Genomic DNA, 14,623 nt, shown 5'->3' with positions numbered 1-14,623 from the left:
AAAACTCTGATTGAACTTGAAATGGTAAATGTAGGCAGGATGTTCAAGAGTCCAGTACGAGGGGTCACAGGTTAAGAATACTGGGTAGGCTATTTAGGACAGAGATGATGAGAAATTTGTTTACCCAGAGAGAGGGGAGCCTGTGGAATTCTCTGCCACAGAAAGAGGTTCAAGCCAAAACAGTGAATTGAGAAAATGAGAACAGGTACTGAGTTGGATGATCAGCCATGATCATATCGGATGAAGGAGCAACTCAAAAAGCTGAATGGCCTATTCCTGCTCCTATTCTCTGTTGTTTCTGCATTTCAAGTCCCACAATGTCAAACAGTGACACTTGAATTGAATTAAAATATAAAATTAAAAGCTAGCCTAATATTGACCATTGCTGATTGTTACAAAAACGCATCATGATTCACTAATGTCCATTAGGGAAGGAAATTTGTCATCCTAAACCTGGTCCAGCCTACATGTGACTCCAAACCCACAGCAATGTGGCTGACTCTTAAAAACCGTCTGAAATAGCCGATCAAGTCATTCAGTTCAAAGGCAATTAGGATGAAGCCCATATCCCACAAATAGATTGAAAGAAAAGGTCCACAGCATGAAATATGTTACAGAAATGCATTTTTCATTCACAAATACAAAAGTAAATCATTGCTGGCCATTGACCACAAAATGTTAGTGTTCTCTATTTTGACCAAAGCTGCTTATATTTCTAGAACATTCCACTTTAATTCCTTCAAGTTTTCTCTGATGAACGCTGCATGTCCTGTGGCTTTGTGGCCAAGTCGAGAAGTAAAAAAAACTACAGTTTCAATATCTTTTTGCTGGTGATTTAACTCTTTGCGAGCGCTTGTCAGCTTTCTTATCAGTCAGGAAACACGAGGCAGCACTCAGTCAATAGAGATGGTGACGTGAATGACTGTTACTGTCACCACGGTGAAAGCACACTGCAAGTCAGGGCTTTCAGTCACGAGGAAGGAAGCCTGCATCATGAACAACACCAACGCCAGCACCAGCACCAGCTACTTACACAGCACACTTATTGATGTAGATGATGGGGTCAGGGTTATTGCAAAATTTTGTTGACGCTTCCATGAAACTCTACTCGGTAAACAAGCACCTTCAACTGAAGGCGCTGGAAGCAATTCACTGAAGATTTACTGGGCCAAAAACTGGAAATGATAAGTCGTATTATGAGGAAAGGTTGGACAGGGTAGGTTGGAGGTTAGAAAAGTCTCAAGGCCATTTGATTGAAATTTGTAAGATCCTGAGAGGTTGTGACAGGGCGGTTTTGGAAAGGAATGTTTCCTCTTGTGGGGCAATCTAGAACTGTTTAAAAAAGCAAGAGGGATGTCACCCATGTAGGAGAGAAGAGAAGAACTATTTTTCTTATTCAAAGTTGTGCTGATTTGGAAATATCTTCCTGAAATGGTGGCAGAAACAGAATCTTTGGATGTTTTTAAGCAGAGGCAGATAGTTTCTTGATAAGCAAGGAGGTCAAAAGTTACTAAGATAGGTGAAATAATCAGATCAGCTAGGCTCTTACTGAACTGAGGATCAGGCTTGAGATGCTGAGTGGCCTAATTCTGCTCCAGTGTTTTAGTTACTTTCTTTCCTTAATGGCCGGTCTTTTGTAGCTGATTTTTGGTCAGTAAGAATAGCAATGTAAGGAATTAGAGTTGAGGTAAAGAGGAGAAGCTATTCAATTGAAGAGTGAAACAGGTCCAAGGGTTTGAATGATTTCCTCCTATTCTTTCGAATTATTGAGTGCAATGTTAGCTGCAGCAAACAATCACCTTGCCACTTTCTTTCCTGCTCCTAAAACTCTTCTTTGTACTAGTTGGGGCAGCATGTTGGCCCAGTGGTTAGCACTGCTGCCTCACAGAACCGGGAACCTGGGTTCAAATTGAACCTCAGGTGGCTGTCAGTGTGGAGTTTGCACATTCTCCCTGTGTCTATGTGGATTTCCTCTGGGCACTTTGGTTTGGCCCCGCAGTCCAGTGCAAGCTAGGTGGGTTAGCTATGGTAAACGGGGGACTATGTGGATAGAGTGGGGGACTGGCTCTGGGTGGGATGCTCTTCAGTAGATTGGCGCAGACTCAAAGGGCCAAGTGGCCCTCACTTCCCTCATCCAAATCATTAATACAGATTGTATATAATGACAGCCCCAATGGTACATCTGTTACAGTCTGTTCCATGCCTCATTTTGATCCACAATAAATAACAATTTTGAATATCCCATGACTTAGGTAATTTGTAAGTTGATTCAGAACTTTATAACCATGTATTATAGGTTGACAGCTCGTTTAAATTAATTTATTTTCAGGATGTGAATGTGGGCCAGCATTTATTGAGCCACCATTAGCTTCGCCTGAATAATCTTCTTGAACCACTGCAGTTCACATGGTGCAGGTAGACCCACAGGTTATAAGGACGGGAGCTCTGGGATTTTAACCCCAAAACAGTGAAGGAACAACGATATATTTCCAAGTCAAGATGGGGTGTGACTTGGAGGGGAACTTGCAGGCAATAGTTTTCCATGCATGTGCTGCCCTTCTCATTCTGGGTGGTAGAGATCAGAGGTTTGTAAGGTGCTATAAGAAGCTTTGATGAAATGTTGTTCGGCATTTTGTGCTACAACTTTGTTTCTGGGATAGAGAGTGACTATTTAAGGTGGCGGATGGGGTGTCGATTAAGTGGTCTGCTTTGTCATGGATGGTTTTGAGTTTCCACAGTGATGGAGCTGCGGTCACTAAGATAAGTGGGGAATATCCCATCATACTTTTGATTTGTGCCTTGTAGATAGTAGATAGGCTTTGAAGAGACTGTAGCTGTGTTAGTTACCATAGAATTCCCAGCAACTGACCTGCTGTTGTCACCACTATGTTTATATGATTAGTCCAATCTGGTTTCTGATCAATTGTAACCCCCAGGATGCTGATGTTGACAGCTTCAGCCATGGTCATGCCAATGAATGTCAGTGATTAGGTTCTCTCTTGTTAGGGACTTGTTATTGCCTTGCCCTTGGGTGGTATGGATGTAACTTGACACTTATCAGCACAAACCTAAATGTTGTCTAGGTCTGGCTGCATTTGGACATGGATTTCATAGTCACCATTAGACTGACTTTTCTTCTTAATTCCAAATTAACCGAACTCAAATTCAACTGCAGAAAGCTCTTTAATAAGTCAACATTCATTAGTGGCAATCACCAGCATTGTGAATAAAGATTTCTGAGACTTCCTTAAGGTCAAAGATGGGCAGCTAACAACTGTTCACCCATGGCCCCTCAGCTCTTTTTCACAGACTACAATCATCACAACTGTTTCCTAAAAGCAGGATGTTTAAAATCCTTAGAAGACATAGCCTACAGGAGGATTAATGGGCCTCCCTTATCAATAAGGAAACATCAAGTAGGACTCATTTGATAACAATGATGAGGCCAGGAAGACAGAGCTCTCTATGGTGAACCAAGCCTCACCAAGTTTGTATTTGAAGCAATTGTATTCTGAGATTGAGTCTAAAAATGCTCAGCTTACGCTTACAAGCACCTTGTGTGGAAAAAAAATCACATTTTTAGAGCACTTTTTATAGCATCACAACATGTTTTGCAGTCAATTAAATATTTCTGATGCGTTGCAATCTAAGGACATGCAGTAGCCAATTTGGGCATAATGAGATCCCACAAATGGTGGTGAAGGAACAACGATGTAAGCTGTCTTGCAGATGTTGGTTGCAGGATAAATAGAGGCTAGGATGCTAGGAAGAATTTATAACCAGCCTGGCCCTCTCTGCTGGTGCTTATGCTCCATGTTAGACCTCTCCCACCCTCTTCACCCTCGTATTTCTGTACAATACTGCCTTATGTGAATACTTACCTTCCCCTTAAATCCACCTATTCCTGTGGTAATGAACTCCATAGTCTAACCACTATTTAATAAATCAGTTTCCCCTGAAACCCTCTTTAGACTACCTTATATTTCTTATATATAGTTTGTGTCTTGCCCCACATATAACATCCACCATTAGGGAAGACACCCTCTAACCTATTGAACCCCATCATAATTTTAAAGACCTCTTTCATGTTTACACTGAAACCTTCTCTTTTCTAGAGAAAAGAGCCTTTTCAATCTTTGCTGATACCTCTCAGATCTGGTATCATTCTTGTTCATCCTTATCTTGTCTTCTTCAGTGTATTTTCCCACACCTTTTATATAGTATACGCACTGGAGATTCATAAAGGGGTCTGCTCATCTGTTACTTTACCCTCACATTGTTAAAGCCATCATTCCCTTAATTGCAAACAACAGAGCTGTTCTCAGTACACAACAATTTCAGATCAAATACTGACAATCAAATAATTAAAACACACCTAATGCAACAGAGTTAGAAATAGATATAAATGTATGACAGTTTGATTAAAAAATAAGTCATTCAAAAATGTTTGATAAATGTAGAAGCATCAATCGCATTTAGAATGGTCCCATCAGTTTTATGGGATCCATTGAGCAGCAATTGTGTTGGTGAGCGGAGGTCCACAGAAATATACTTTTGATATATATGTGCAAAGATTCTTCCTGAGACTAAAAATGAATAAAACAGGATAATAAATCTGTTTGCTAAATCAGCTTAGTACAGAACAGAGAATAGAGAGCAGTGGAGTGGTTATCACGGTGCAATACTACAAGAAGCCCTTCTATTCGCAACATTTGTTAAGGTTTTTATGAAAGTATTACGTGAAAAGAAAATAGCGAACACGGAGAATGCTGGAGAAACTCAGCAGGCCTAGGAGCATCTGTGGAGAAACAGAGCTAAAGTTTTGAGCCTGGTATGAATGTTCTTCAGCAGGATCTTGCCCAGTGAGGATCTCACCTGGCTGCACCTGAAAAGTATAAAAGATGCAGCGAGATGGTCTCGATGCCAAGATGGGCCTCATCACTCGTCTCTCCCAATTCTGACACACATCTTACAATTTCCCACACTGGCCAGACTCCTGTACAACTCCGCCCTAGGTTTAACATCTCATCTAAAAGTCAGAGCACATTCCCTCAGCATGGCACTGACGTGCTGACCTGGAACATATAGTCAACAGTGCAGAGTATCCTCAGAGGTGAGCATGCTGTTACTGAGCCATAGCTGACACATTATGTAAGTTTGAAAGAGTTGTTCTAAAGCCAGATAAGATTCATTAGAATCTAGGAAGACATAACATAGATACAATACATTTCTACGTTAGAGTAGGAAGGCAGATTATTATCTGAATGGTGCCAGATTGCGAAAGGAGGAGTTACAATGAGACCTGGGTGTCATTGCACACTACTCACTGAAAGTAAGCATGCAGGTGCAGCAGGCAGAGAAGAAGGCAAATGGTATTTTAGAATCTCTACAGTGTGAAAACAGGCTATTTGGCCCAACAAGTCCACACCAACCCTCTGAAGGGCATCACACACAGACTAATCCCCCACTCAATATTTCCCGACAGCTAACACATCTAACCTACACATCCCAGGCCTCTACAGGCCAATTTAGCATGGCCAATCCACCTCACTTGCAAATCTTTGGATTGCGTGAAGAAACCACAGCATCCTGAGGAATGCCATGCAGACATAGGGCGAACATCTACACAGACAGTGCCCAAGGCTGGGAGTGAATCTGGGTCCCTGGTGCTGTGAGGCAGCAGTGCAAACTACCAAGCCTCCATGGCATACTGGCCTTCATAGCAAGAGCATTCAAGTACAGGGGCAGGGATGTCATGCTGCAATTGTACAGAGCTTTGGTGAGATCACATTTGGAATATTGCTTGCAGTTTTGGTCTCCTTATCTGATGAAGGATGTTCTTCTCATAGAACGAATGCAGCGAAGGTTTACCAGACTGATTCCTGGAATGGCAGCACTGAGGTATGAAGAAAGGCATCGTCCTCTGGAATTTAGAAGAATGAGGGGAGACCTCATAAAAACCTATAAAATTCCAATAGGATTAGATGCAGGAAGGATGTTCCCAATGACCAGGGAGTCCAGAGCCAAAAGTCACTGTCTAAGGATATGGTATGGACCAGTTAGGACTGAGATGAGGTGAAGCTGTGCTATTCACTACCATAGAAGCTGGTTCAGGCCAAAACATTGTATATTTTCAAGATGGAGTTAGATATAGTTCTTAGGACTAAAAGGATCAAAGGGTAGGCGGAGAAAGTGGGAGCAGGGTATGGAATTGGATGATCATCCATGATCATTTTGAATGGCAGAGCAGGCTCAAAGGGCCAAGAGGCCTATCTCTGCTCCTGTTTTCTATGCTTCTATGTTTCTTAAGAACTTGAGGATGATACAATACTAAAATGGAAGACCTGTTCACAAAAGGTTATCCTTAAAGAATATGAGTCAGAGGATTTGTAAATGGATGGGAGAGAGAAGATATCAACATGGTACAGTTGGATTTATTGTATTTTCTTCAATTTAAAAAGGGTGTTCCTGTATGAAACCACCTCACTTTAATTACTGCTATTAACAATTATGTACTTGTTTACCAACACAATATTACTGTACAGTATAAATACTGTATCCTATACTCATGATGATATTCTTGAAAAGGAGCCATCAGTTACTAAATGAATGATTCCTCACTCTGTTCCAAAATGGGTTATTTATTGATATGGCAGCCTCATGGCTCAGGTACTCAGCTAGTCATCTAGATACCTGAGCTAAACAATTATTATGCTTCGTTTTAATCCTTTGTGAGCAGCTGCGTAACCGGATTAGTTACATTTTTCTACAATTAGTTAATTATTACTGAAACTGCTGCATTGTTAGAAAAAGCCTCTTCACTGATGTCCTCTAGGAAAGATCTAATGCAGTATGTGATTCTAACCCTACAGTAATATAATAGACTCTTAACTCTCCTCTGAAAGACATTCAGCACCATCCTGCTAAAGGCAATTATTCATTTGGAATCCCTAACACCTACATCCTGCAAATAATTTAAAAAATAATCCTTCATTCAGATGAGCTCTACCTCTGCAAAGCTAATCATTTGGTTCTCCCTGCTTTCTTAACTTGTTCGCGATATAACAGAGTCAGGAGTTTGAGCAGGGACCACAGGAGATTGCATACCTCGGTACGATGATGTGGAGGTGCTGGTGTTGGATTGAGGTGGAGAAGTCAGGAATCACACAACACCAGGTTATAGTCCAAGATAATAAAATGTGAGGCTGGATGAACACAGCAGGCCAAGCAGCATCTCAGGAGCACAAAAGCTGACGTTTCAGGCCTAGACCCTTCATCAGAGAGGGGGATGGGGAGAGGGAACTGGAAGAAATAGGGAGAGAGGGGGAGGCGGACCGAAGATGGAGAGTAAAGAAGATAGGTGGAGAGAGTGTAGGTGGGGAGGTAGGGAGGGGATAGGTCAGTCCAGGGAAGACGGACAGGTCAAGGAGGTGGGATGAAGTTAATAGGTAGCTGGGGGTGCGGCTTGGGGTGGGAGGAAGGGATGGGTGAGAGGAAGAACCAGTTAGGGAGGCAGAGACAGGTTGGACTGGTTTTGGGATGCAGTGGGTAGGGGGGAAGAGCTGGGCTGGTTGTGTGGTGCAGTGGGGGGAGGGGACGAACTGGGCTGGTTTAGGGATGCAGTAGGGGAAGGGGAGGTTTTGAAACTGGTGAAGTCCACATTGATACCATATGGCTGCAGGGTTCCCAGGCGGAATATGAGTTGCTGTTCCTGCAACCTTTGGGTGGCATCATTGTGGCAGTGCAGGAGGCCCATGATGGACATGTCATCTAGAGAATGGGAGGGGGAGTGGAAATGGTTTGCGACTGGGAGGTGCAGTTGTTTGTTGCGAACTGAGCGGAGGTGTTCTGCAAAGCAGTCCCCAAGCCTCCGCTTGGTTTCCCCAATGTAGAGGAAGCCGCACCGGGTACAGTGGATGCAGTATACCACATTGGCAGATGTGCAGGTGAACCTCTGCTTAATGTGGAATGTCATCTTGGGGCCTGGGATGGGGGTGAGGGAGGAGGTGTGGGGACAAGTGTAGCATTTCCTGCGGTTGCAGGGGAAGGTGCCGGGTGTGGTGGGGTTGGAGGGCAGTGTGGAGCGAACAAGGGAGTCACGGAGAGAGGGTCTCTCCGGAAAGCAGACAGGGGAGGGGATGGAAAAATGTCTTGTGTGGTGGGGTCGGATTGTAAATGGCGGAAGTGTCGGAGGATAATGCGTTGTATCCAGAGGTTGGTAGGGTGGTGTGTGAGAACGAGGGGGATCCTCTTGGGGCGGTTGTGGCGGGGGCGGGATGTGAGGGATGTGTTCCGGGAAATGCGGGAGACGCGGTCAAGGGCGTTCTCGATCACTGTGGGGGGAAAGTTGCGGTCCTTAAAGAACTTGGACATCTGGGATGTGCGGGAGTGGAATGTCTTATCGTGGGAGCAGATGCGGCGGAGGAATTGGGAATAGGGGATGGAATTTTTGCAGGAGGGTGGGTGGGAGGAGGTGTATTCTAGGTAGCTGTGGGAGTCGGTGGGCTTGAAATGGACATCAGTTACAAGCTGGTTGCCTGAGATGGAGACTGAGAGGTCCAGGAAGGTGAGGGATGTGCTGGAGATGGCCCAGGTGAACTGAAGGTTGGGGTGGAAGGTGTTGGTGAAGTCGATGAACTGTTCGAGCTCCTCTGGGGAGCAAGAGGCGGCGCCGATACAGTCATCAATGTACCGGAGGAAGAGGTGGGGTTTGGGCCCTGTGTAGGTGCGGAAGAGGGACTGTTCCACGTAACCTACAAAGAGGCAGGCATAGCTGGGGCCCATGCGGGTGCCCATGGCCACCCCCTTAGTCTGTAGGAAGTGGGAGGAGTCAAAAGAGAAGTTGTTGAGTGTGAGGACGAGTTCAGCTAGGCGGATGAGAGTGTCGGTGGAGGGGGCCTGGTCGGGCCTGCGGGACAGGAAGAAGCGGAGGTCCTTGAGGCCATCTCCATGCGGAATGCAGGTGTACAGGGACTGGACGTCCATGGTGAATATGAGGTGTTGGGGGCCAGGGAATTGGAAGTCCTGGAGGAGGTGGAGGGCGTGGGTGGTGTTACGGACGTAGGTGGGGAGTTCCTGGACCAAAGGGGAGAAAATGGAGTCCAGATAGGTGGAGATGAGTTCGGTGGGGCAGGAGCAGGCTGAGACGATGGGTCGACCAGGGCAGGCAGGTTTGTGGATTTTGGGAAGGAGATAGAAACGGGCCGTGCGGGGTTGGGGAACAATGAGGTTGGAGGCTGTGGGTGGCAGGTCCCCTGAGGTGATGAGGTCGTGAATGGTGTTGGAGATGATGGTTTGGTGCTCGGGTGTGGGGTCATGATCGAGGAGGCGGTAGGAGGTGGTGTCGGAGAGTTGGCGTCTGGCCTCGGCGATGTAGAGGTCAGTGCGCCATACTACCACTGCGCCACCCTTGTCTGCGGGTTATAGTCCAACAGGTTTAGTTGAAATCACACAAAAGGCGCACCTGACAAAGGGGCTGCATTTTGAAAACTTGTGATTTCAAATAAACCTGTTGGACTATAACCTGGTGTCGTGTGACTGCTGATTTTGTAACTATAGGTGTTGTAGTGCATTAATATCTTGCAATACAAAGTTATCCTTGATAGCACTTGACTTCTGTACAAGCAATCCCTGGGTTGCAAACAGGTTCCGTGTTGAGTCCATTCGTGAGTTGATTTGTGCTCAAGGACACAATGCAGGACAATACAAAGTAACCTTTCATAAGTATAGGAAAAGTTTGTACGAGAGATCTTCAAAATTACAATCCTGTATGGGATCACATTTGTAAGTATGTGCATTCATAAATCGGGGGTCCCATGTGTTATGGGTCATTCAGCTGCATTTACTTTGGGGGTGTCAGTCAGCTTAGTTGGCTGGACAGCTGATTTGCAATAAAGAGGGACACCAATAGCATGGGTCAAAGCTTTGCAATAGCTGAAGTTACCACCAAGGCATGAGCTACCATGAACCTCTCCCCTCACCTGAGATGTGGTGCCCATCAGGTTAAATCAACTCCAGTCACCTCTCTCTAATGAGAGTGTAATCCTCTGGGATTATAGAAACTTTATGTTTTACTTTCACTCTGGACCAGAAAACCTGGGATGATTCTCCTTGGAGCGGGGAAAATTGAACAGAGTTTTAATGGATTTATTCAAAACCAGCCGAGGTTTTAGAGTGGTACAGCATGGAGACAGATCCTTCACTCCAACTCGTCAATGCTAACCAGTGGAAAGAAAGAAACAATTTCCCACTGGCAGTAGTGCAATGAACAGAGGACACAGATTTAAGGAAAAAGAATCAAAGCGGTGAAGAGTAGAAGTGTTATTTGTTGCAATCTGGAATGGAGCATGTGAAAGGAAAGTGGAAACAGATATAATCACGATCTTCAAGAAGGGACCTGCAAAGATGTTCAAAGGGAAACCAATGGCAGGGCTATGAAGGAAAAGCTACTGGAATACTGGGGCTAATTTGATTTGTTTGATCAGCATGGAATCTTTCTTGATATTGTACATGGGTTTGGTAGAAATTTCACAGGAGTTGGTGTTGGGTCAATGGACCAAAGTGTTCCTGGGTCGATGACCCAACGCCGGGTCATCACCTGCAAAAAACGTACCTGCCCATGTTGTGGTGAAGAGCTATCAACTAACAAGCTCATGTGTGGGGGCTAATTGAGCATGTGAGGCCTCTTACTGAGGCTATGCCCTGGTAGGTACATGGAGGCAGCTTCTCAGCGCCTGGCCTAGGGTCTTGGCTAGGCTTCCGAAGATCACCAACCACCTCCCCACCTCCCCACTCACCTCAACTAACACTAACACTAACACTAACCCTAACCTTAACCCTAACACTAACCCTAACCCTAACCCTAACCCTAACCGTAACTCAACTAAAACAATGGCATCAACCCTTAATCAGATGCCAACTTTGTCAGGGGCTGCCTCAAAGATGGAAGTGACCTTGTGACAGCTAAGTCACTCACAAGTGGAGCTGTCTCTTTCGAAAAGTTCAGGCCCTTTGATAAGATTTCCCAACCTCAGCGACCTACACCCCCCTCGCTAGCCCCATCCTTAGATGGGTGGTGATACCATAGGTAGCCTCCTAATTGGTTGGCAGTCAGAGTGGGGTCGGATCTAAGTCCTGAGCCATGCTCTGAGCTAAAGAGAAGAAGACTCTGGCCCCAGTTCTTGGCACAGGAGTGATGGGCCAAACGGCCTCCTTCCTGATGTGTGATTCTCCGCATCGGTAAAGTTTACTTCGCCACTTTGCTGCCTCTCAGCCTCTTCATATGACCAGTGTATCCATTCTCAGAGACCAGTTACATTAAACAAAAATGTCAACAAGCAGCTACTGAGTTATCAGAAATCATCACCAACTTCTATAAACATTCACTAAACATAAAAATCCACAACCTTGACAGCTCAATATTCTCAATCTAAACCCCAATTTGGAAAATGCACTGGTTTATTTGAACCTGACCTTCATTGGTCACACTCTCCCTGAACTGTACCCTGCTGCTCATTACTGAAAAAATAAAGTCATGCATTGATTAGATGCCGATCACATCTCAGGGAGTCATGAAGTTCTTTCCAGCCAATCAAATACTTCATGAAGCATAGTCACTGTTGTGAGTTGCAAAGTGCATCACTTAATTAGTGCACAGCAAGCTCCCACAATCAGGTGCATGAATGAAATTCACTGAAGGTCCTCAGACAGCACCTTCCAAACCCACGACCAATTCCATCTAGAAGGACAAGGGCAGCAGATACATGGGAACACCACCACCCCCTGCAAGTTCCCCTCCAAGCCATTCACCATCCTGACTTCAAACTATATTGCCATTCCTTCACTGTCGCCGGGTCAAAATTCTGGAATTCCCTCCCTAAAGGCATTGTGGGTCAACCATAGCAGGAGAACTGCAGCGGCTTAAGAAAGCAGGTCACCACCACCTTCTCAAGGGCAACTAGGGATGGGCGATAAATGCTGGCCCAGCCAGCCAGCGATGCCCACATCCCTTGAACAAGTAAAGAAAATGACAATAACAGGATAATATATTTTTAGGTAACAAGTTAAAGGTCATCTTAATGCAAGTTGTTGTGGAAAAAGATAAACATTAACCAAGACACCAGGTGAACCCTCATCCTTTCTTTGAAAGAATGCCATTGGATAATTTCTATCCACCCGAGAAAACAGATGGAGCCTGGTTTAATGTCTCATGGGAAAGACAGCACCCCTGGTTTTGCAGTGCTCCTCCAGTACTGCACTGAAATGTAGCCGTGACTGTTGTGTCTAAGTCTATGGTGAGGGACCTGAATACAAAGGAAGAGAGTCTCACCTATTGAGCCATAGCTGACACCTTCAGGCGGTGAAAGCCCTAACTTTGCCCTTTTATTATCACTCAAAGGAGGACAGAGGGAGCCATTGTTAAATCATTGGGATATTGACTTTGTATAATAAAATCTGGTGAGCCAGTGATGAACAACTTCTTACCCATACAATCAGGTCCCCAATAACCAGCACAGCACTCAATATCTACAACCTCCTTCACACACGTGTGACGACAGCCAGGCACAGCCAAGGAGTAAATCCGGAGAGGAATGTAAAACCTTGCACAGAATTTTAAGAAAAGAAACATTGCAGCCCACATAATTATACAAGAAACGCAAAAATGAACTGCAAATGTTTGCATCTGAATTTTACACACTCTATTTCTCTCTGGTACTGTACCTGCAGTCCTTGGTGCCAGTATTATTCGTAACCTTAGTGTAACCGTTTGGACATTGGATCCTCTTGTTCAAGGTGCAGGAGCGACATTGAGTCTTGCTCGTGATGAGAGTTCTCCGGTCACAGTGACTTGCTCCAGGCTGAAGCTATAGAGAGGTGGTCATTGTGAGCATTATTATTAATCTGATTTAATCTTTGGATCTCAGACCATGAATTGGTGATTAGTTGTGTAGCACACACAGACACATACAAACAGGTAGACACACACACACACACACACACACACACACGCACACACACACACACGGACAGGTATACACACACAGACAGGCAGGCATTCACACACACACGCATGCACACATTGACAGACATACAGACACATATAAACAGACATGCACACATAGACCCATACACAGACACACACACAGACAGATTGACAGACATACACAGCACACATGCACACACACATGGTTAGAAATGCACACACATACGCACAGAGACACTCACATTCATACAACGCAGTGTGGTACACAATGCAAATCAAGAATTTGTCCAAAGTATTTGGAAAGTGACAAAAAATTATTAGATTCAACTAACTTTGAACCATTTTGACAGAACAATTACAATTCAAACAATGTCTTGGAAAATGCACAATTATAACACAGTGCAACGTGGACCTAATGACAAGAATATTTTCATTGCAGAGTGTTACAGTGCAATAGGAGGCCATTCACCCATAGCACATGTGTTGATTCTTATGAAAGAACTATTCATGTGGTTTCACACTTTCTCTAAAGCCCTGCAAACATTTCCTTTTCAACGACAGAGCTAATTTTCCATTTATTAGCCATTAATGAATCTGCTCCCACTGCCCTTAAGACAGTGCATTCTGGACCATAGAATAAAAATGCCCCACATCCGCCTCCACCAGAACTTTTAGCTAATTGTCTTTTAAAATGGACATTGCCTGCATTCAATCCTCTTTCAGCTGTTGGTCAGCTGGTGGCATTGTTGAATTTGGCATCTTAACTGGGAGCTCCTGGGTGTAACGTTGTTTACTGAGTACCAACAAGCAACTTCTGGTTGGAAGTGAAATTCTGACTTACCTCACCCCGAAGTAAATTTCCAGGCAAGCAAACTGTCAGCACAAGTAATGTCAGAGTGAGTGGGAAGCTCGCAATCCACTGTGCGCTCATTTCTCCTGTCGGTGTTCCCAGTCCCCTTCAGAATTTATGCTCTATTTTCGTTGTCTCTTTTAAACAAAACTAAACCAGACTGAATTCCTCTGCTGTTTTCCCTTGCGGCATCCTGTGCAGTTTCTTCCTTCCCATCGCCTTGCCTTTTTACAGTCTACCCTGTCCTCCTCCTCCGCCCACCAAACACCCCCCACCCCCCTCTTTTGCAACACCACCGCCCCCCCCCCGCCACTTTTCCTGCAAACATGTATTGAGTTGAGTACTTGCTATCTAAAGCTGCAGGGCACTTGATAGCTGTCAACAGGCTGCAGAAACTACACTGCCTGACACTTTGTTTCCCCCGTGAATTTTTTTGTCATTTTTACTCTAAACAATACGGCTGAACGGAGGCTGGGAAATGAGAAAATTTCCTCGTCAGCTCTGCCTATTTTGGCAGGCCCTATGCTTCCCACTGCCCCCACCCCCAGGCGGATTTGGCGGGGCAGGAAGGGCAACCATGGCCTTCTGGGATACCTCAATGGGTTGGGATTCCCACATTACACTGGTTAGGAGCTAAGCCGAGGTTCCCGCAATACGCTTTCGCATCGGAGTTGGAGCATTGGGGCTGTCTAAGTCTCACTCGAAAGCTCAGGCACATGATCAGACCAGACCAATAGTGGGATTTGGGCGTCTGGTGGGGGGAGAGGGGTGCAAATGTGCATGCTGTACTG

General features: G+C 45.0%; 1 protein-coding gene across 4 annotated transcripts in view; it reads right to left on the bottom strand.

The window, feature by feature from the left end:
* The window catches only part of stab2 (stabilin 2), a 181,108-nt gene extending 167,050 nt beyond the window's left edge, over positions 1–14,058 (bottom strand). For 3 of the 4 annotated variants that reach the window (XM_048549535.2, XM_048549536.2, XM_059652530.1), the window contains exons 1-3: positions 13,824–14,058; positions 12,721–12,863; positions 12,484–12,599 (exon numbers count right to left, since the gene is read on the bottom strand). In XM_048549535.2, the coding sequence (XP_048405492.1) occupies positions 12,484–12,599; positions 12,721–12,863; positions 13,824–13,913 (349 nt within the window). In that variant the 5' untranslated portion in view covers positions 13,914–14,058. Of the gene's footprint in view, positions 1–12,483; positions 12,600–12,720; positions 12,864–13,823 lie in introns of those variants that run through there. The other variant, XM_048549538.1, reaches the window with a different exon arrangement.
* Between the last annotated feature and the right edge of the window lie 565 nt (positions 14,059–14,623).

The sequence above is a fragment of the Stegostoma tigrinum genome, chromosome 18 (genome assembly GCF_030684315.1).
Source record: "Stegostoma tigrinum isolate sSteTig4 chromosome 18, sSteTig4.hap1, whole genome shotgun sequence".
NCBI lineage: Eukaryota > Metazoa > Chordata > Chondrichthyes > Orectolobiformes > Stegostomatidae > Stegostoma > Stegostoma tigrinum.
Note: the sequence above shows the minus strand (reverse complement) of the source record. Positions and strands in the feature narration are given on the sequence as shown.